Below are 23,278 nucleotides of genomic sequence, written 5' to 3'. Positions count from 1 at the left end.
CTCCCTGACTGGAGCTATTCAATAATCATCTGGACACAATCCTCTGCCATGTGCTCAAGGATGACCCTGCCTGAGCAGTGAGGTTGGACCACATGACCCATTCTGTGAGTCTGTGAAACCATGGAGTCAAGAGAAATTATGTAATGAGGAATCCTGTTTCTTGAGAGAAATGTGTACTGCATTGTGGGTGTTTATTTGGTGTTGGATTATGTTCCTGAGTGACAGGAAGAATGTTTTAGTATCTGTTGCCACAGAGAATGCTCTCATTGTAATATTTCTACTTTTCAATGACAAAACCACTAAAGCTTAGAATTCTTTATATCACTACAGTTATAAAAATTCTGCTTGAATTTAATTTTAGAGTTGCTTGCTCATCAGAATTTTGTTATTGTTTCATGTATTTCTTCTTCCTTTCTATGCATTTATCCTAAAGCATATTTAGGGTAATTGCAAACAGGGGAGTTTTTGAGTTATAGTTGATATGTGCTGATCACAGGCTTTCAGATTTTAGCCCACAGTCTGTAGGTTCTATACAAATATAATTGTTCAGTTTCTTTGGAGACACACAAAATGTATTATAGCCAACTACTTCTATGCTTGAATAGACAACCTATGTGAAAACCTTAAATTATGAACAGCCCCTTGAAAACTAACTGCTGTATTCCTTCTGGTAGAAATCAGAGAGAAAAACTTCAAACAAATCTCTAAGAGACTTAATCGTATTGACTGAGAACAAAATGGTCATTAAAGAACACAACTAAACCTTCTCACTTGACAGGATCTAAGTTGGAAGTTATGCATATCCAACCTAAAGAACCTTACATGAACTGTATTTTTTATATAGCATGTGATCCATAAGCTTTGACACCTGCAGCACTATGTCATTCAAAATTTGACACATTCATAATCACTAGTTGGATGTGAAAGTCATATTTCAGTAAAGTAGTATTGAGGAAAGAGAAAAGAAATTATTGAATATCTCTTGAGCAAAGCAAACTTCTGCTGTGATTTAGCCTGTCCTGTAAAAGTGTCACGCTTTCCCAGTAAGTAGATAGCCAGCCAAAAAAAAAGAGAAAAAAAGTAAAAAAAACCAAACCCAGATGAAAATGAAAAGGCAAAGAATTTAAAAACTGAAATCATGATGGTTAATATTGCAATATGACAGTCTGATCTCAGAATATTTTGCAAACAAGTTGCACCAAAGTAGTTTTAATGAATTGTTCATCGTGTTCTGTACAGTACCAATTGAATCCCCTATCACATTTACTATGCCAGAAGGCTAAAATCTGCTAAAATGAACACTTCACATTTACTTTTAGGAAAATACTTTTAATATTCAGGAATAATTCAGTAAAACTTACTTCAAAGTCAAGGTCCGAATAACGTGATTTTCTTCTCTATTAAGCAGTAAAAAAAAAGAAAAAAGAGGTTTTATTAACAAGGGGACTATTCAAATCATATTAATGAGTCTAAATAACATTCTTTTGTTCCTATCAGGTATATATTAGGTATTTTGTAAGAAGATAGAGATTTTTATCTTGATAATTTAAGAGTAATGTGTGACTTTGCATAGTTTATTAGACCAGTATCATCATATTTTCTCTGAAATAAACCAGAATGCATTTCAGTGGGATGCATAATGTGCATGTTATTTGCATGCAATTGAACCTGTTGCTGTATAAAATATTTCTATACTTTCTGTGGTATTTGAAAATTATCATCATATTTATACATTTTTACGCAGGTACCTATACATATCTATGATTTAGACTTTTTATAGGTTTACAGAAATTGATTCTTTCCTACATCAGGCTTACATTGGTACAACTCCATTGATTTTAATGGAATAAATGACAGCAAAATCAAGCCGAAGCCACAGCTTCAGCTTGTTTGTTTGCAATGGCAATCTGAATGGAGAAAGCAATGACTTTGTTTTAAACTTATGACAAATCTGATTCAAAGCATCTGATATAAAGCAAGAATGATTTACTAGTGAAGTAATCACTTGTATAAAATGCAACAGAATATGATTGCTTAGACACATTACAAATAATTTAGCACAGAATTTTTTAGATCCAAAAAGAAATCAATTATAAAGTCAAATTATATCAAAAAGAAGCAGAAATATTATAGAGAAGGGATAAAAATATATTTTTCTTTTAAAGTTGGAAATTAAATGGCTTGCAATAGATTAAAGAGATGTAGAAAGAAGAAGCTAGGTTGTGAGAGCTGAAAAGAATGAAAAAAAATTGAGAATGAGAAAAAAGATACATTTTTCTACAGGAAGGAGGGTTAAAGAAGAAAAAGGTCCTCCCAAACCCAAAAAGGCTTGCTTTGAAGCTTAACCCTAATTTTTATGATAGCGTATGATGACTTTAAGTCACGGTGAAGGGACCTTTTCACACTGCATTTAATTTCTTCAGTGAAGAAGAATCAAACTCACTAAGTCAAGAGGAAGAATCTTTCTGATTTTGATATTATTTGGTTTAACAAACCTGCAGGTTTTAGTAAGCTGCTTTGTTTTCCTGAAATTGAAAGGAATGATTTTACAAGTCTTCCAGCTGTAAAAAGTGGAAGATGTTTGGTCTCTGAACACTTGATTATACCACTTTGTGACATGTTGTCTGGTTTTGTAGTAAAATTTTAATGCTCCATTCCACAATAATATCAGGAATTTTACTGCAACACTGTAGACACTCTGATGCGTAAAGATTTCTGAGGCTCTATAAAATAACAGTCTAAGTTAAAACCACCAACAAAAAAAGCTTTGGAGAAGGTATCTTTAATCATCAAGGCCTGATTTAAAGAGAATCTATGCATTTGTGATGAGGAATGATCTACTTTTAAGGTACAATTAGACCACATCTACCATTGAAAAGGCTCAGTGGCTACAAAATAAGAAACACGTACAACAGATAATGCAGTGAAATTTACAGAAGTAACTTTGAAAAATGTTTGAAAAAGCTATATTTAAGTTAGAGTTCAGTAATAAACCTGATACCAATGAATCCTAAGTAAAATACAGCAAATTTAGGAAAAAAAGTTCAGTTGGCTAGGTACTGTGATTTGTAAAATTGAAACATTTGTATATTTCTTTGTGCGCTTGACTGCAGTGAAAATATTCCTGGCATAGCTGGATTATTAGGTTTTGCACCCAGACAACTCTATCACTGCTTATATGGTGAAAATACATAAGTATCAGACAGCAAAATATTCAGCTGTGCTACTGTCAGAGAGAGGCAAGTATTTCAATTCAGCTGTTGGTTCACACCAGTTATGACTAAACAGGTCATATACCACAGGTTTTTCTCAGTGAGGATTTTTCTAGGGCTCAACAAGAACCTATCAGAAAAACATTTATTTTAAACTTATATAGTAAGGAACATCTGTTCCTGAGCTTGTGCTTCACATTTTTTGCGTGGCTGCATACAATGAAATACAGTTACAAGTGCTGCCTGAGCATCAAACATAAAATGTGTGTAACTGCCACAGGAGCAGAAAAGTTCTGCAAGGTTTGAAAACCAAAGGATGCTGGTTATGAATGTGATCCTGAACCATGGAAAGTTATTTGCAATATTGTCACTGACACCACTAGGTACACGACCAGGTCCTCCTGGGTGCTACATCATTGTCCTGAAATGACAGCAGTGTTATTTTTTGAGAGGGGGAACATATTCAGAAACATGAAGTCATTAGGAAACTTACAAGGATGAAGGAGTTTCCACTCAGTCTCAATTGGAAGTTGAAATTTTACTCAATTATTCTAGTTTCTGTATGATATATAACAGCCATGAAAATAGTTGCATTAATTGTGACTGCATATATTCTTTTCCTCTTAGATGAAGTTTGTTATGTCTCTTTTGGCTGATGAAAATGGAGCTTTCCACACATACCTAAATGCTTTCAGAAATCAACCATCTAGCTCATTCTACACATTAAACTGACAAAAGGCAATTGAGTGGAATAAGGGGGTGAATTTCCTTGTGTCAAATGAGCTGCTGAACTGGTCACACCAATATGTTTTTTTTCCAAAAAGCTGTTCCCTTTATGCACCTGCAAAACTGAGAATTATTTTAGCAACACAAAAATTACACTAGAAGTTGGTGGGTTTTTCCCAAGGGTCAGTTGGAGATTCACTTGAGTATTAATGATAAAAGAATACAAATAACAAAAAACTGTAAAGGATATTATCTATGGTTTGCCTCATTTAGTATTTTGTATTTGACCAGGTCCTGCTATGATGTTTCAGGAATGATACAGAGAAGGGCAAGTATAAAATCACATTTCTACCACAATACCTTCCGTAAGTCTTCAGTAGTTTCAGAATTTCCTTGGGAGGAGCTTATTCTGAAATCTAAAATGTGCTGAGGTAGTGAATTCCACAGTTTAAATATGTAAAACATGACGAAGGAAATTAGGTTGTTTATCTCTTTGACATTTTATTGATGTTCCTCTTTTTGATATTATAGGAGACATGAATAATAGTTTTCTATTCCCTCCTCACTCATCTGTTCTCCAAGCTGAAGAGCCCCAAAGAACAACAAGGGTCAGTAATAAAGGGAGTGTATAAAACCTGAAGATCCATGCAATTAGTTTTGCATGGAAACTACTAAGGGAATTAATTAATTAATAATTAATTAAAAATTAATAATTACTAAGGGAAACAGTGGAATCCCTTCACTCTAGTTTTGAAAGTGAAGTTTGACTAAGTTTTAGAGAAATATATTGTAGATGTTCTTGCACTGATAGAAAAGATGACCTGACAAGAATTTTTCCATCTCTGACTTCTATGGCTCTTTAATCTTAATTGATAAAACCAATTTTATGTAGAAAAAAACCCGTACCCTTCATGCCAGAGCCAAAATAAAACTCTGTGAAAAGAGATTTGTGTAGTAATTTATTTTAAATCAATTTTACTTTGTGCTAATCACGTATAGCTTCTCTGTGTAATTCCAGAACAACTTTAAACTCTGCTGAGGGACAAAAATAGAATTTTGAAGAATGATTTCCATACACCAGCACACACTAATCTGCTGGCACCAGGAAAGAGCTGCTCCTACGAAAAGACTAATAAAATCCCTCTCCATGTCTGTAAAATGACAAATGCCTGTTTTTCTTCTTATTCTACTCTGCATTACACCACTATCTGATTAATTACATCAGATACTCCTAAAGATATATTTCATTGTGCAAAGCATAATTGAAACCAGAGATACCATATTATAGAGAGGGCTATAACCATGCTTCCATTAATATAAAGTCCTATTATCAGCAGTTTATAATTTGCTCTGAGATGAGATTTGACACACAAGATCTTAGCCTGAGGAGGACTTTTTTCCCAGAACAAAAGTAAAGAAAAATCTGATTTGGCCCTCAGAGATATAAAGGTGGAAGATATAAAGATGGTTTTGATTTTAAATGCCTTTTGTGTATATATAACTGAAAAACACTCTAGTTTTTTAATAGAAGATTGTTGGCTACTAGCTGATAATATGAGCTAGACATAAAGGCAGTAAATTTTCATGGAAAAAGAATTTAATGTGGGAATTTTAAGTCTTTAAACACACTAGCAAATTTAGTATGCCAATACACAGCATAAACATAACTTCAAAGATCTCACTTTAAAAGTATTCTGACAAATTATTGTGTCCTGCTGCTCCCTGTTTTTATAGAGCAGCCTGCATATTTATTTACTTAATCAACTAAGACCACTTGCTTTGTGTTTCTGAGTGCTTTGAGGGAAAATGTAGCACTTGTTACATAGGCAATGATAATATAAAGTCTACAATATATGCTGCATTTTATAAGACTGATTAAAATTTCAATGCTTCACATCTTCAGTTACTACAATAAACTCTGCCTGATTCTACCCCCCACTTCTGTAAGATACCCTGAAAATAACCTGCATCAATTTCTGAAGTCAGAGGACTCTGGGACCTATTCAATCAAGTGAAAGAAAGAGAGGGTTGTTACAGGGCTAGACTTCATTTTACTGAGAGTCACAAAATTGGCAAGAGCTGTCTCCACAGCTTATTGAAGAATGAAATGAGGAATGGAAGGGATAGAAGTCTGAGATACAGAATGCCTGAAAATATATGCAATGTGGAAACATGATAAAGAAGAAATTCCTGTGGTGCTCATCTCTATATTTTTGTTCTCTCTTTTTTTTATTTCTCATGTCATAAATCAAAATCACAACATTTTGCTTTATTTCCCTGCCTGATGCTCTGGTACTTTATTGATGAAATTGACTATTTTAACTTTGTATTTTTCCCTTCTTTTCCTGGTTTGGGAATTGGGTTTATTATTAGTATTTTTGATCTTGTTCCTTCCCTGCTGTTTTTATCTCATTCTTCCTAATATCTTAATTTTGTTTTTCCTCCATTTCTGCCATATTTCCCACCTTTTTTTTTTTTTCTTTACCGATCTTTAATTTTTCTTTGCATTTCACTATCTTAAACATACCCCTTTATTTTCTCAGCTGTAGCAGTATTTTCTTCCTTAAGTCCCTTGTCAGTGATTTGGCCAAGAACCTACAGAGTTGACTGAACGTATTAAGAGCTCTCATAAATGAATACAGAAGGATTATTTTGGTCACACAATCAACTTACTACACAAAAAAATCTCACAGCAGAATCTGAGACAGAAAAACAAAGAAGATAAGAGACTGGAAAGAGAATTTCAGTTCTTTACATGACAAATAATTTGTGAAGTCCTTTCCTTCCTGTTCTTGTAAAGCACATGACATTTCCTCACCCCACCCCCCCCTTAATAAATGTTTCTATTGCCTGTATTTGCATGTTTTTAATTTTATAATATTTTATAGTCTTTGTCTTCTCTCAGCTCTTTTCCATTTCTGCTCACACTACGCTAACCACAGTTCCCTTCAAAGAACTGTTCATTCTTCCACAAAGCTAACAATGCAAGTCTCTTCACAGGTATCTACTTCTTCATCCATTTTTTTTGCCCAATAAAAAGAGATTAATTACTTTTTCTGGAGATATGTTTCCCAGATCAGCTTCTTCCTCTACATTTAATCCTCCTAACTTTCCTCTGCATCTAAGTGTCTGGGAATGCAATACTTCACTTCAAAGTAATTTCACTCTAATGAGCACAACACTCAGTGTACATTTTCAAAACAACAACCATTCCAAAAGACTGTATTGAGTGTTCTCTTCATTAAAATCAAAACACTTTGAACTGAAGGAGCATACTACAAGCCACTTTGATGCCAAGGTAGCAAAGCCAGTTTTAATCCATGCATATAAGGAATGTTCAGGAGATTAACCAGATGTTTGATTAGTCCTCCTCAGAAACTCTGTGTTGTGCTAATATGCCTGCCTGTGCCTATAATCACATAAGTACTGTTGGGTGCATACCAAATACAATAAAAATCACCGATTTGCACATTGCAAATCTGCATGTCCTTAAATTTATACTTATCTGGGCAATACTTGTATGTAAATATTATGGCATTCTCAAGCTATCTTTTGCACACTAAAATTCCTTCAGACATAGTAAAGCATTTAATTGTTCACATCTGAGCATTTCCTTAGGAAAAAAAATAGATGAAAAAGTTTTAGAAGAAAGTTTGTGACAAACAGGAGGATGCATCTGACTAAATTTAGGACATCAACATGTTTGGTGCTTGTGTTTGAACTACTCATTCTGTCTTCCTCTATGGAATCTGAAAAGAGACACATGCACTGAGGTATGTAATTTACTTCATCCTGGAGCAGATGTCTAAAAGTGGCCTAAAAATGGCTATTTGTCTCAATTGACTCTATAGGGGAGCCAAATGTGAAGAGCTCTTTTTCCAATTCAGAAGGGGAATGTCTACATTTAGATATTTAATGGTAGGGTTGGTGGATCCTCCTTTCAGGGCTAGAAGTCAGGATATAAGTTTTTTGTGCTGATATTGTAGCTGTGTTCCTACTACAAGCTGATAGGAGGGGGAAGCTTTCTGCTGCTCAGGATATTCTCCTTTAGAGCTGGTCTAGTCATGCTCTGTCAGGAAAGAGGTGGGCAGGGTGATCTTGAATATCCTGCTGCAGTTTTTGCTGGTCCATAATGTCTGACAAAGACCTGTCTTTTGAAAAGTCTTGCAATCTTCCAAAAACCAAATTCCTTGCCTCCCCATTTTTACTTTGTTTAAGGCAGACACAAAAGTTAATCCAGCGGGTCACTTCCAGCCAATAACATTTCGGGCTTTGCCTCAACCCTTGCTTCTTGCACACCTGCATAGTAAAAACGCAATCACATTCTTTATCTGGCTGGATCTGCTTATCAGGATCTGTTTGAGACTCTGATTTTCTTCTACATACAATTTTCTTTCATGCTTCTATCTTCATTTCAGTGCAGCACATCTTTATCTTCAGTTCAGTGCAGCACATCCTCATCCAGTAATTTTGGGAATCACAAAGGCAGACACAAAAGCTGAAACAGTTTCTTTAATTTCTGACCTGCCCTAGTATCTGTGCTTTTTTCCTAATATATGGGATTATGCTGGGTTTCATGAGGTTTACAAACATAACTGGTTTTCTGGATCAAAATACAGCCTGCTAAACCTAGTATGTTTCCCAAGTTAGAAGAAGCTACATATTTACTATTTTGTAATGTTTTACTGCATTTTCTACTATATATTAGTCCCTCCTGAGTGTAAAAATGATATACAGAATGGTGACTGAGATTCTGTGTCTACACCCCATCTTAGAGATAAAGTTAAAATATGATACAAATACAGTTAGAAAAATAACTTTAAAGGAGCAGTACATTATACTGATCAATTTTCAGACCTATATTCCAGAGTGGTGTCAGGAACTATAATTTTGTGTACAATGAAGTAACTATTGTCACAATTTTTACAACTTAACTAAGATCTGATCGTTTTTTTGTTTTTTTTTTAAGGTGTCCTAGATGAACTTTGTCACCAATGGAAGAAAAGAGGCATCACCAGAAATTTATTTAGAGTTTGGTGGAGGTTTGGTGGCAAATATGTCCATCTTCTCAAAGAATTATGAATCTTCCTCACATATCCATATGTCTAATATTAACTGGACTGGATTTAAGCCTCTGTATCTGACAAAAATGATCTGAAAGATGGAATTGTAGATAGCTGGGAGAGGAGACTGCTGGAAGGTGACCTTATCTATTCTGCTTCTGGGGTTGCATTAAATTTGAGAACTCCTGTGCATCACCCAAGATCTATTAACTAATATACCTGAACTGAGGGCAGTAATTTCTTTAACAATGCAGACTTGCTTTGAAAGAGCCTGTCTGAGAACTGAAAAGGCAAGCATTTAAACTATCTTTTAGAAATAATTTTGAAAATTTCTTCAAGATTATACATATTCACTTTAACAACAACCAAAACGTGGATAATTTTTGATTCCTTGCAGATCCGCACACTTCATTTTCTAATAATTTTTAAGTTAAATCAACTCTTGTAAAAACCTATTGTAGTACACACACAATATAAACAGCACAGAAAATATTTTGCTTTCAAAGCCTGTAAAGATATCTCTTAAAAAGAATCTAAATTCTGATATTCTGCCCAAACTCTTCATAAAACTTCATCTTCATCAAACTTCAATTCCATTTTAAAAGAAACATCTATAAGTATCCACCATTTATGAAGTATCAGCTACAGTTGCATCTAAAAATTGAAAAATAAGGCTGAGTCTCTTCTTCCCTACGCAGACGGGTCTAAACACTGTAGAGCCATGGCTAATGGCTTCAAGTTCGCACAATAAAGTAGAATTTTTCTCCATGCGTGACTTCTTTCAGAGAATGAGTACCATGTTTTTCTCATTTGTCTTTCTCTGTCCCACAAAATGCCATGTTTCACAACATCTGACATGCTGGTGAAATGTATTCCCAGGTCTTAAGGAGGTCCAAGTATGAAATAAACTCCAGCTCACTACTGGCTTTCACATGTAAAAGCTTAATAAGAATGGCAGTATTTGATGCTTAGGTCTTAACCATTTATTTCAACAGTTTTCACTTTGAAAATGCTTAAATCCCACAGACAGATTGTGGTAATAACTGAAAGCCTTTTAAAGGCTTTTCAGTTCACTTTTGCAATCTGACTGGAATCTATGATACTCCACACGAAGCCCACCTGTACCTATTGCACACATCAGTTGTACCAATGCCTGCATGCACATGCAAAAAAAACTAAATTAGTAAATGGTGAACTATTGGATGGAAGAATCCAAGATTTACACCAATGAGAGCAGAATCAGACCTATCATATCTGAGACAGATATGATTGTCAGCAATAAAACGGCAAATATTTTCAGCTGCATGTGCTTGCAGGTAGGGCCAATGATTAGCACTTTTATCTTGCAGGAATAGTTTTTCTTCTCATAGCAACACAGAATTTTCCAGTGGACTTTACCTGGTAGGTCACGAAATCCTCGGCAGTCGTGTGGAATGTTAAATCTCCAGAACTATATTTTTTCATACAGACTGGCTCTGAAACTTTAGTCTTGTTTTCTAGGTATAAACACTTCTGATAATAAGAGAAATATGAACAGCAGTGTATGATCCCAAACAATAATTTATACTGAATTAAAACATTAGCTTCACCCCTTAGACACAAGACACAATTTATTTTCTTACCATAAAATTAGAACACCAGAGCATGCAATTTGTTTATGCACCACTGACCTCTAAAGAGCTCATTGATATTGTGGATCCAGTTTCACTTCTTGATAATCCTGCATTGTCATCCAGCTCTGAAGCAATGAAATTCTTCACTGCTGTGCGGGGCTCAAACGGCAAACTCTGCATATGTTCTTGGGTGGGAAGATGCTGGTCTAAATTGATATTAAATTGGTCCATTACAGAGGGATTCATATTGAACTCGGGATTAACTTTGTAATGCAGCAGCCTTTCATGAGGCAAGGTATCCATGCCTATATTCATTTTGCTTTCATCTTTCAGGGATGGCTGGGTATTTACTGAGCCGCGGGGCATGACTATATAGTCGCTCTCTATCATCCGCTCTTGAGGATGGACTATGTCCATATCTGCACCTCTCAAATTGTCATCAGTGCATAAATACACAGTCCTCCTCAGCTCGCTGTTGTCTTTTTTCAAGCACTGATTGGCCAGTTCACTCATACTCATAGGCATGTGGAGACCTGTTGGTTGCTGGATGATGACTTTGGAGATGATGTTTCCAGGCAAGGTTGAATAGCTCATTCCTTCTGGGTTTGGTCCCTTTTCCTCCTCTTCATCATTTAGTGAAATTCTAGAAAGTGTTCCTGTTATAGTGGCTGCTCTGCAAGGTCCAATGTCTTTATGCAGAACTGTGGGCCAGAGAATAGGATTCTTACAGCATGAAACCATATCAACCTAACACTGCTTTTTATTGTGGCTTTATCTAGCAGTGATTTTTTACCAGTGTATTTTCTAAAATATTTTCTATCCACTTATTAGCTTTCATGTTATAAATATTGTTTTTGGAAAAGCTTTTCTGTAATTTTGGGTTTTTTGTTCTCTTAATTTGCTGTGTATAACTGACACTGATCTCTGACTAACTTCAGTCATTTATACGAATTAAAACCACTTCATTTGTTCCTACTGACTTCTATAGATTTTAGGTGAGTTAGAGCTTAAGCACAAGCCTGCCATGTGGAACTCATTAAGGGTTTTCCAAAAAAATACAGTATGACATCCCTACTGCCATTATTAACTCCACATAACCTTCTGGAAAATGTCAAACAGATTGTAAGGCAGAATCATTTTGTCAACCCATTGTAATGACCCATCATAAGACTATAACTGTGAGCATGTGTTCCTAAACTCCTAAATGTTCCTTTTCACTGACTTTTAAAAACTCTTCTCTGTTAAATTATGTTTTAAATAAAAGTGACAAAAGAATTACCACACTGGGAAAAAATTCCATTGGTATGGATAGAATATTTTACTGTATCTGGAAAGGTTATAAAGAATATAAACATGTTTTATAGCAGAGTCATAATCCACTTCTGTTCTAGGCCTAGACCTTCCTGGTCAAACTTGTAGCAACATTCAATGATTTTTTTGGGGGCGAGGTTTACATGTAAAAGTTACTAATCCTGTTATAAAATTCAAAATTTCCAGAAGCATTGAAGAATGGCTTCAAAAGCAAAGCAGCTATTCAATCACAATTATTCATCTTTCAAAAAACAAACAAACAAAAAAAAAAAAAAAAAGAAGAAGAAGAAGAAGAAAAAAAAAGTACGTCTGTAATCCAAAATCTGTAATGGAAGAAAAAGGGTAGAAAACAATTAAAGCAACCAATTGCTGGACTTATTCCAGCTGCCTACAGGGATTTTCTGGTCCTGGTTGAAAATATTTTCATTCACACCAGTGCTATTTTATACAACAAAACCCAGCTCATGGACTGAGACAGAAAGACAGACTCAAGTATCTAGGTTTTACATTTGCATAGATTCTGGTTGCCCAAGGGCTCTGATGACCCAGATCCCCCAGCACCCGCCTGTCAGTTCACTGCCTTTTCCAAGCAGCTCATAAGACATCTGACTCTCCTTCCTCACACTAAACTAACTCTCATTTTTTCCATTATGAAAATAATGACTTTCTTCTAAACAACAGTGCACAAATACCTGAATTCAGTGTCTGCTTCATTGTTTCCAGTGACACTTGTTCAGACATTTCAAACAGTGATCTATCCTTAAATTTTTTCATTATCAGAAAGTGAGTTCAAATGCTTATCAAGTAAAGCCTGTTCATAACAGCATTCAAAGTCAATCTCCTTTAGGACACCTCTGGCAAGGCCCTCTGTACTGCAGAGCTATGTTATCACTGAAGTGGGAACTACATGGATCAATGCTGGATTTTTGTCTGCATTGGGTGGTGACACACAGGCATTTGTGCTACAATGCACTACCCCGATTCCTTCAAAATACATGTGCATATTAAAACTGATCTGTAGGGAAGAACTAAGTCTACATAGCAAGAAACTCAATTGGCACTTTTTTAAAGGTGGGTGACTGGAAACTCAAACTTCACCTTAATGAGATCAGCTTTCTTGGCTCTGCATTTAGCCAGTGAAGAGAAAGTGTCCTTTAGGTGGCTGATGCAGAAGAGCTAAATCAGGCTTCTGCTCTGACTCACCCCATAGAGAGGACACACTCTCCCTTTATTGAAAACTGAGGGTGTTTAGGCAAGACTGTTTCCCTAGGAAAAACTGTCCTTTGGAAATATCTCCTAGATTAAAATACTTCTGTAGAGTTTAAATAGTAATTTATTTTATACTGCACTATTTAAACAAGGTTGGCAAATAAATAGGTGAAAATTTGTTGTCTTTAATATATGGAAAAAAATATAGCCAACTGATTAAAGATCACACTACTGAAATATATTTTTAAAACCTGCAACTTTTCTCATTAAAGTGGAATAAAACTTAATTTGCTTAAACTATTGTTGATTTCACTTAGAGTCCTAAAAAACATACCCATTTTAAAATGAATGCAAATTGATGCATCCTTCATATACACAGCTGTCAAGATACACTATTTTTTTGTTGTTGAAGTAAAATGATATTTTCACATTTGCTTGTGTACCAGGGAAGGAAAGCTTAATGCATTAAGAATAATCTTCTTTCCACAAGTATTTGCTTTTTAATAGACAGTCACACCTTTGACTACTTTCTAAATGCTCAATTCTAGTTAATGACCCTAGTAACACAATTAAATAATGTATTCACAAAGTGACATCATTTTCCACATTTTATTTTGTTTAAATGAATAAATATTTCCTACAAACAGCTAAACCCCAATATTTTTCTGGTTTTCACTTCACAAGGAACTTGTACAAGAGTATTTGTTGGCTAAACACTCTCTCAATGTTCTTACCTGACCGACAAGCAATGTCTACATCCTTCTCAAAATCAGTCTGTAACAAGAAACAGTGAAACAGAACAGCCATTAATAATTCAAAAATAAACCACAATACCTTTTTGCCAACTAGCACTTCCCAAATGTCCTACTTACAGGGTCATAGTCCATTAAAAATGGTTTCTCGTTGCTGAGAAGGTGAAGTGTATTGTTTTACAACAGAAGAGCTTTATAAAGTTTCCTAAAGTATAACTGGGTGGTTTTCAAAGCATGCTGCCTGACCAGAAAAAAATAAAATAAAATAGGTGGAAGTAGAGTATATAATTTTAATAAAATGATACCATGTATACTTTTTAAGGTATATGGAAGAATCACTTCTACATCTCACCAAAAGATCTTCTTTCAGGAAGATTTTCATGGTAATGTTATGAAAAAAAGTATGAAAAAATAGCCTGCAATACAAATTACTGTGAATAAGTGTAATTCAAATAGTCCATCCTGTTTGAAACGTCATTAATTTGTGTAAATGAAGTGCTTATGTTATGAAAAATTCTGTAATTTCTTCCTATTAATGTAGTCATATAAAAATTTTGTACTCCCTGAAAACAACTATTATTTATTTCATTATTCAAAAATTAATTGTGAGAATAAGGAAGAATTTTAACAGTTCGAAAACAAAGCCCACTTCCCAGTTAAACAAAACTATTCTGTTAGAGAATTTTTTTACTTTTTATTTTCACAAGAAGTTTGTTCCATGCTAAATGTTCAGCAAAACTGATCTCTTTCTTGCTTGTGAAGTCCAAACATTAAATTCTTTTTTTGATTCATCATTTGAAGGGCATCTGCTTGCTGTACCTTGCATTCTTGCTGAGCCTTGCATGTCTTTAGGGCCTGATTCTGACCCCACTATAGTCAATGACAAACTGGTGTTCAAAGTGAAGAGACCACTATGTTGTATTAATATATTACCTAATAATATTAGCAAAATTCACTACCTCTTAATTTAACACACTAAATAGATTTCCCCTGTAGAATGTCTAGCACTTTCTCCTCATCTTGTTTGAGAACATTTTTCAAGACCTCAGGAAGGGAAATGCATCAGTACTCTACAGCAACACTAGAAAAAGTCACAATATATTATTAAATTCTTTTTTGTTCTCTAATTTAAGATTCTTTTGTCCTACAGAACACTGGTGGAAGATACCAAGTCACTGTGCTCCACTAAATAAACACACCAATAATTTAAAACTAGCTAAGATATTTAAGCAAGCAGATGATAACCTAAACAGTCTTTTGCTTAGGTGTTAATATTTCAGCCATGCAAACTTGTCACATACAACACAGTATGTTTTTCTTTCTGTTAGGAACACTAAATTCATAGTCAAAGAAAAAAATAAAAGCTAACCATGATTTGAGCATGTCCATTAGGAAAAGAGCTTGAAGAATCTGCATTGATTGGATCCTGGCAATTTCTTAGCCGACATCTGAATGCATCTTGAACCTGTGGAAAAAATATACTGATTCTTGTGAAACATTGTAGACTCCTAGCAGAGATTAAATTAAACCATATGGAATATGATGCATGACTTTTCTTTAGCCCACTTCATAAATCAGAGGCAATAAACATAAATGGCTATTTTTGTCATTTCATACATTTGTTATACTTTGTGGCTGCTATAAATTTGTCAGTCTATCACATAGAGACCACAGAATTAGTTTTATGTATGGCCAGAATTAGCTACTAGACAGTGATTATATGGTATTTAAGCCACATTTGTCTTGGTGATAGTATTTGGCTTTGTCTTATTCACTTTGGTAAATGTCTGATAACAAGATTAATAGACATACTGTTAACTGTTAATATTGCAAGATAAAGTGTATCTTCTTGATAAATGTATGATTCTTGAAAGACAGTTCTTTACAGTTACTGTAACCAGACAGTTATTGAAATCAGTTCTTAACAAATATTCTAATCTCCTAATTGTACTTTAAAGAATAAGTCTGTTTGAAAGACAATACTGATTCCAATAATAATCTTCAGCTCCATGTACAGGGAATCTAATGCATCTCTTCTAGGAGTAAAATTCTCCAGATGAGAGAAGTATCTTCAATGTGAGCACACGAAGAAAAGTGGACTTTTTGCACATAGACAGATTTTTTGAAAGTACAAAAGCAAGATGTGACTTGGGAAACAAGAACTTGGTTGGGTGATCCAATTGCTTGTTCAAATATAAAAAGTACTATGAATGAAATGCCTATAAAAAACTGAATTCCATTTATTATCTGTAAAAATTACTTGATATCTTATTCAGAATAATTAAAAGGGATAAAATTTTCTTCTACTCATGGACATTTTGTGAACAGCAGAAGAGGATAATTCATCAATTGTTGCTGGTGAGGAGCGGTCCCCTTTAAATGTATCATATTCTAATGTGAGTTGTTTAGAAGCCATCACAAAAGAAAAAATGAAATGAAAAAAATTCTAAATAGCAAGCATTTTATTAAAGGGCTCAACGCTTAAATGAATAGGAGTGCTTTGCAGTCTCGATAAGTGACTGCTACAGGTGGAGGGAGCAAAAATAGGGCAGAAGGAAGAATGAAGCAAGGTGGGAAGGTTTGGATTGATTTCAAAACACCAAGCCTTACCACACATTGTAATTTAAAGTTTGCTGTATTGAAACTCAGATTGTGATTTTAGGTCACTACACTTGCTTTGGTTTTCCATGTTTTTGATGTTAATTTAATTTGGCATCTCCCAGTTGTTGCAAATTTAATCCAAGTCTTCTCTCACTTTATCAATGCTAAAGTTACGTCACACTTCAGAGTTTTATACTCTTGGATAAGCACTGGCACAGTGATTTGACAAAAAATAAAATAAAAAATGCTTCCTTCAAAGCATCCCCAGCTGTGCTGAATCTCATCTCCAGGCACATGATGCTTGACTCCAAAGCATAGTTACTTCAGAACATACTGTTTATCTCACTCCACTCTGTACAGTGGGCCTCCTAATTTTTGGGACTCTTTGTTCATGGACGTTCCCCAGTTCTAATAGGTCTAGAAATCTCAAGAACTCATGTCATATTTTCAGTGCCTTCTACTTAAAGCAGTGAATCTTGATTTTAGGATCCTCTTGAATGTGCATGTTTCTTACAATGCTTCTGAAGTGCAAGCAGCATATGATCTGAACATGTTAACAGAATGTAAAATGTAGCATTATCCAGGATGCTGACATATGTTTCAATTTTTAGATGTCCTCACCCAAGTCAGAATCAAAATGGTTGAACTTTCTAAATATCAACTTGCTCTTCTAAACTGCTTGTTCAAAATTGTTGTTTGAGTATGTAAAGACTGTGCTGTCTTTACATTTTACTTTGAAACATAATCTTGTTTTCCCCACTGCCTTTTAACATCAAGTTACAAGATTTTCTTAGAGCCAGGCAGAGAAGGAGAGACAGATGTGATGAACGTGCGGATACCAGGGAAGTAGTTTCCTTAGCAACAGTAACCAGCTCCAAGCTTTTATAACTTACCCTTGCCCTACTCATGTACTTTTTATTTTTCTCCAGCAATTCTGAAATGTGGGCTCTAGACGCCAACGATGAATTTAATCCAAATGCTCTCTACGCTGCAGAGCACAGCTAAAGAAAAAATTACATGTGGGTTCCTCCCATCACCAACATTAACATAAGTTAGTAAGCGTGATTCAAATCAGCTTTAAAGCATCTTGTGTTCAAGCAGATCAGGCAAACTGTTTTGCTGAGATAGATAAGCCTCAATGCTGACCCCTTGTATCGTTCTGTGACACATCCATCACCATCTTCCAATGCCCAATTAGGTGTTGAAACAGGAAGGTGAGGAAAAAAAAAAAAAACAGCTCTAGGCTCTCTGGGATAAGAAGGCAAAACGAAGCAATAATATCTAACTACTTTGCATTGTTCTTCCAAAATTTCCAAATATTCTATGAAAGGTCTTATGCTTAAAAAGTATCATTTTTTTTTTGAAGTTAGGAAATATAAGTATAGAAAGATTTAATGCCTTTCCAAAAGACACTGAATTGATGGTGGAGAGGAATAGAGAAATCACAGTCTTCTTCTTTGTACATCTCAGTTGGTAAAAATCCCTGGCTTCCTAACCCAGCTTCTGTCACAAAAGGTCTTCAATACAGTGTGTTAGAGAAAGTAACAAATACTTCCATCATTTATCTTTATGTCAATACAACTAAGAGAATAAAAAGGGGTTTTTATATATAATTGTAGAAGTCTGTCTCTTTTTGTGATGTAATGACAATAAAGGCATAGTAAAGCAGGGCTGTCCTCTTTGTTTGAATTTTATGGAGATATATTCCTCCCCAGATTTTTTTCCCCCTGACAGTCAGAATTATTGTTTTGCCTATGCCGGCATGCTATAAATATTAGATCAATCTTATTGGCTATAACTGAGATAGCTTTCTATCTGTCATCAAGAGTGACAAATATTCTGGCAGGATTTCCTTGACAGGCACTGGCAGAGCTAAATGCTTTTGCAGAGAACCAGAAGTACCAGACTATTCTTTCAGCTGGGAGGCACCATGTGCAGTGCAAAGATGGCATTGCCCACTCTGCATGATGGCCATTCTCTTGGCCTGTACTCACCTGAGGGTCTCTGGGGCTGGAAAGCCAGACTCCAGAATCAGACTGAAACATAACTTACTGGACTTACATCTCTCTCTGTGTAGTAGACACCTGACTTTGCTGCTACAAACTGAACCAAATAGGTTTGAAATTAAAATTGATTCAAGAGCATCAGCTTGAACTTCTTTGTGCTTCTTGAAGAAATTTCTATGATTTTTTTTTTCCCATATGAAAAATATCTCCTTAATTAATTCCTCAAGTGTTTTGACCAGTTTGCAGTTTAAATCTGGAGGACTAAAGAAAATTAAATGTGTTCTGTAAAATAGAGTTCAATCAGCAATATACCTAAGCTTCTTTGTCTTCCACCAACACCACTATCATAATTTTGGCTACAGATAAACTGCTGATTAGTGAATAAGATGTCTCTGTACATTGACTTCTGCCTAAGTTGTCACGGCTGAAGAAGAAACATCTCCTCCATTTTGACAAGGCAGAACCTTATCAAACCTTGGTGCTTTCTGGGCCTCACTGGCAAGTCTTCTCATGAGGCAATTTTTTAAAAACACCACGTAAATAGATTATTTAGCTGCTTTATAAAATGCCTTTCTTCTAGAATTTCCGTGTTAGAACCGCAATGTGTAACTGCTAAGACTGACTTGCTGGAGCAACTTCTGTTAGTTGTTAAACAGAGTAAGGATTCTTTGCATATATACATATATATATATATATGTATATATATATGTGTGTGTGTGATTTGCTAAACAAGCAGTGAACAAAATAAACCATAACTAGCTGATTTCCTACACATAAATCTAAAGAAAAGATTCCTCTAGAATCATAAGCTTTTTAACTTATAACTTTTGCATATTGCTTACATTAGAAACAGTGAGCTAAAAGCGGTTCCAGTCAAGGTATCCTACGAATTTGAAAATTGAGTTTACATATCGAAAAGACTAATTCCACCTCAATCACCACAGTCCTACCTGTGAATATAGTCAGACAAGAATGTTTCTATGAGATGTTCAACATTATTGAAGTATTGCCTGGGAATGAAGCATTTGCAGCAAAGAGCTGCCATTAGACTAGGAAATCCATCTTTAATTCAAGGCTTAGGGAATTGTTGGTAGATATCTGTTGATATTAATCTTTCATCAACAGTCAAAATACATTTTTTTCCAAATAAGCTTCTGCATTACTGCACTGATGCAAGTTTAACTACTGCTTTCTAATTTTTTAAATTTTATTTTATACTGTGCTATGCTAAGTTATATTAATAATTTTTCACAGATTTTGGGTTTTTTTGACAAAATCAATGACTGATAACCAGGTATATGTTTCAGCTTCTCTGGATCCTTACAAAAGACACATGAAAATGGAACTGCAACAGAAGGAAATGTAATTAGAAGAACAAGAAATGAATGGGGGAATAGGGGAATTTAGACTGGACATTAGAAAAAGGTTCTTTGCCTGGAGGATGGTCAGCCACTGGAACATACTTGGTCGTGGCTCCAAACCATGGTCAGAGTTCAAGGAGTGTCTGGGCAACTCTTAGTCATATGGTTTAGTTTTAGGTAGTCTAGTGAGGAGCAGGGAGTTGGACTCAATGATCCTTATGGGTCTCCTCTTACTGACAATATTCTATGACTGTGAAAGATAATGTTGTTCATACTGCTTTAGTTTCGAATTTTTCACATGCAACCTTGAGCAAAAAGTATATATTTTAAAATAAAAATTATTCCCTAGGACAGTAATTGGGATGTTGTATGCCCTTTCTAGGCTAATTAATAAATCCCAGTGGACACAAAAATTTCAGAGAGAGGAAAACCAGTATGAAACCACTCTCCTTTGTACTAAAAATCAATGAAGTGTCTTACCATTATACCAAAAGAATATATGAAATGAGTGCTTTCAGATTTACAGATGAGACTACCCTCTTTCCCAGATGTAAATCATATTGGGAAAGAAATTACTGAAGAAAATAAGGGGATTGCAAGACAGTTCTACATAAAATAGATTTTTCTTGAGTATTATCTCTTATTCTGCATATATTTTTATCCTAAACAAAAGTCAAAGGAAGAAAGAAGAAAAGGTATTAAATGAGGTAAGCTCCTTCCAATATGAGAGCTGATAAACCAAGAAATACAAAAGTTCATCACTCCTAACAGAGTGATTAAATTGAGAAAGATTCAGCACAATGTAATTATTTGATAAGATAATCACATATGCATACTGTGAAGGATAGTGATATAAATCTCATGCAAAGTGGCACAATGCTGAAAGAACTGAATAAATTATGTTACTCATAATTATTTTTCATTAATATACGGAATTTCAGTGTTTAAAGGGTGTCAGTGGTGAAAAGGGACACCCCTGTGTGAGATTCCTCACTCAGCATTGAGAATAAACCTTTCTTGAAACATCTTCCTTAGTTATATTTTAGTCCTGAGGTTTTCAAATAACTCTTGCCCATCCCAGGGAAATATGCTGTACATTATAATCTGGTTTACAGGTGTGGTAAATATCCTGAAGTTGATAAATGAATAGCACATAGGTATGCCCATGGACTAGGAACTACTCTCCAGTCCAGCTCCACCTGCTCATTTTTGATGGAGAGCCCCATTACCACAGACCTGCCAACAAAGCTTTATGCCACTGGTCTCAAACCCATCTCAATAAAATGTGGGGTTAGTTAGCAGGTTAGGCAGGTTAGAGAAGCTGTCACCAGAGCCAGATTAAAGAGCACCTTTGTAGGAGCTTTGCCATCAGATTTCAGTGGTGATGAATCCTGTGGCAGGTGGCACTGAGCTGTGAAGGGCAGGCCAGGGTACTGCCAGTCCTTGCTGTTCTCACAGCACTCATCTGTCTTCATCCTTGCTGTCTCCATAACTTTAGTATGTACCTGAGTTTGCAGATCTGAAAGGGTAGATCTTCACCAACATAACACATCATCTCCTTGTGCCCTCTTTCAGGGACAGTATAAGCTGAAAAAATGTTGTGTTTCGTCCTGTTTTAGAGTGTAAAAATCTATAGCTTTTGATAGGGCTTCAGAAGGGCATTCATGTTCATCTTTTCCTGTACTCGTTGGGAAAGACTAACACTTAGAAATCAACTGTACTTGGGACTGATTAAAAGACACCTTGAATTAAGTTGGTAAAGTTTTATACTGATATTTTGCACTTGGAATTAACTTATCTCCTCCCTCTCTTCCCCTTTTGCTCTTTCTCTATTTCACTTGTTCCTATACATGTCACCATAAATTATTTTTCTCTTTCTATGAAATATATTTCTGCAGAGCAAGCTGTATATAACATTAAAGAGCAGTTGAGAGATTAACAGGAGCACAGCCCTTTGGAAAACTGGGAAGCCATTTCTCACCTCCCTTCGGAGAATACAATGGACCATGACAATAACAAAGCCTTGTAATGAATCAAATACTGCAAAAAGTATCTGAAATAATATTGATCTTTTGTCTGTCATGGCCAGAACTGCAGACATCCAGGTCAGTGCTAGAAGTGGCAACACCACACAGGAGCTCCAAAGGGATGCCCTATTGAAAAAAAGAGAAAAGCAGCATATTGAAAAAAATATTAAAAGCTCACCATTAAATAAAACATATTTAAGGATGTCACTTTATCAATTTAACTTGAAAATCATAGAAAAGAATGTAACACTTGTACTTTACATTCTACAGAATATCCTGTATTCAGTTAATAAACTCATTTGCAATTTTTAAAAAAGTATTTAAATGTGCTTAGCACTTTATTCAGTGTTAGCAAACACAGTTGTCATAATCAAACTATTGTCTCACATGCACTGTATAAGATTTGTAACAAGAAGATGTAAATGATCAGGACTAACATGGCATTACTGGCGGTGGTGGCTGACAAAGCTGTTGTTGAAACTACTCCACACTTGGCACATTTGAGCGTCAAACCGCTATGAGGCTCACTCATCTGACTGCAAACAAACAGAACACCCACAAAAAGAACAAAATATTGAATTGTCACCAAAAAACGTTGCTACTGAAATTTAGCTTTTAAATATGACGTCATGCAGAAAAAGTAAGTAGACTTATTCAAGATGAATGCTCTATATTGTTGCAAAACTGTATTTCGTACTTTACATTACTGTTAGCTTTACATGTTAATGTTATGGGGCTTAATTTCATGCAAACTCTATTTCTTCCACTTAATCTAAAAAAGGCCCCAAATGTGATCAAAAACTGCTCAGTACACTGAAGTAAACATAAGCACGTGCTAGTATAGACACACAAAGTGAAATCCCTCTATTCAGACCTGATGAAAAACTGTTGCATCCAAACATGCTTGAGAAAGAGCACAGGTCACTTAAAAGAGAAGTGTGAACTATGGACCATTACAAAACATTAATAAGGAAAGAAACCTGCAAAATTTATTCAAGCCTCAAATCAGTATGTCTGTATAGACAGATTTTTACAAGTGACCTGCAGGGCCCATTAATATCTGGAATGGATTTATTCATGTCATGTGAAGGTCTGAATACAGGGCTTGAAACATATGGAAACTGATGAAATAAGTATCAGTTGGTACCAAAAAAGGGTGACCTGTTTTGCCTTTTAATACAACACAGTACACAAGCATTAAACTCAAAGCATTTTGCATAGACAATTGTACCTCTGCACCTGTCAGGAGAGTTAAAGGACAAAACCTGGAATTTAAGTTTTCCATACAGCATGCAATCAGCTTCTCGAATCAACTAAAAAAATATTTTTCCTACTCCTTCTCTTTCTGCTATCAGAAATGGGAGTAACCACAGCTGAATAAGATGTGACATAGCTGA

The 23,278-nt window shown here is 35.2% G+C and overlaps 1 protein-coding gene across 14 annotated transcripts in view; it reads right to left on the bottom strand.

Annotated features, from left to right (window-relative positions):
* ADGRB3 (adhesion G protein-coupled receptor B3) overlaps positions 1-23,278 on the bottom strand; it is a 448,324-nt gene that overhangs the window by 9,792 nt on the left and 415,254 nt on the right. For 6 of the 14 annotated variants that reach the window (XM_077174780.1, XM_077174786.1, XM_077174784.1 and 3 more), the window contains 7 exons: positions 22,319-22,417; positions 21,836-22,007; positions 15,256-15,351; positions 13,869-13,908; positions 10,672-11,315; positions 10,400-10,513; positions 1,362-1,397 (listed from right to left, as the gene is read on the bottom strand). In XM_077174780.1, the coding sequence (XP_077030895.1) occupies positions 1,362-1,397; positions 10,400-10,513; positions 10,672-11,315; positions 13,869-13,908; positions 15,256-15,351; positions 21,836-22,007; positions 22,319-22,417 (1,201 nt within the window). The other 8 variants (XM_077174787.1, XM_077174791.1, XM_054629162.2 and 5 more) reach the window with 5 other exon arrangements.

Source organism: Agelaius phoeniceus, chromosome 3 (genome assembly GCF_051311805.1).
Source record: "Agelaius phoeniceus isolate bAgePho1 chromosome 3, bAgePho1.hap1, whole genome shotgun sequence".
Lineage (NCBI taxonomy): Eukaryota > Metazoa > Chordata > Aves > Passeriformes > Icteridae > Agelaius > Agelaius phoeniceus.
The sequence above is the reverse complement of the archived record's forward strand: the minus strand, read 5'-3'. Positions and strand labels throughout refer to the sequence as shown.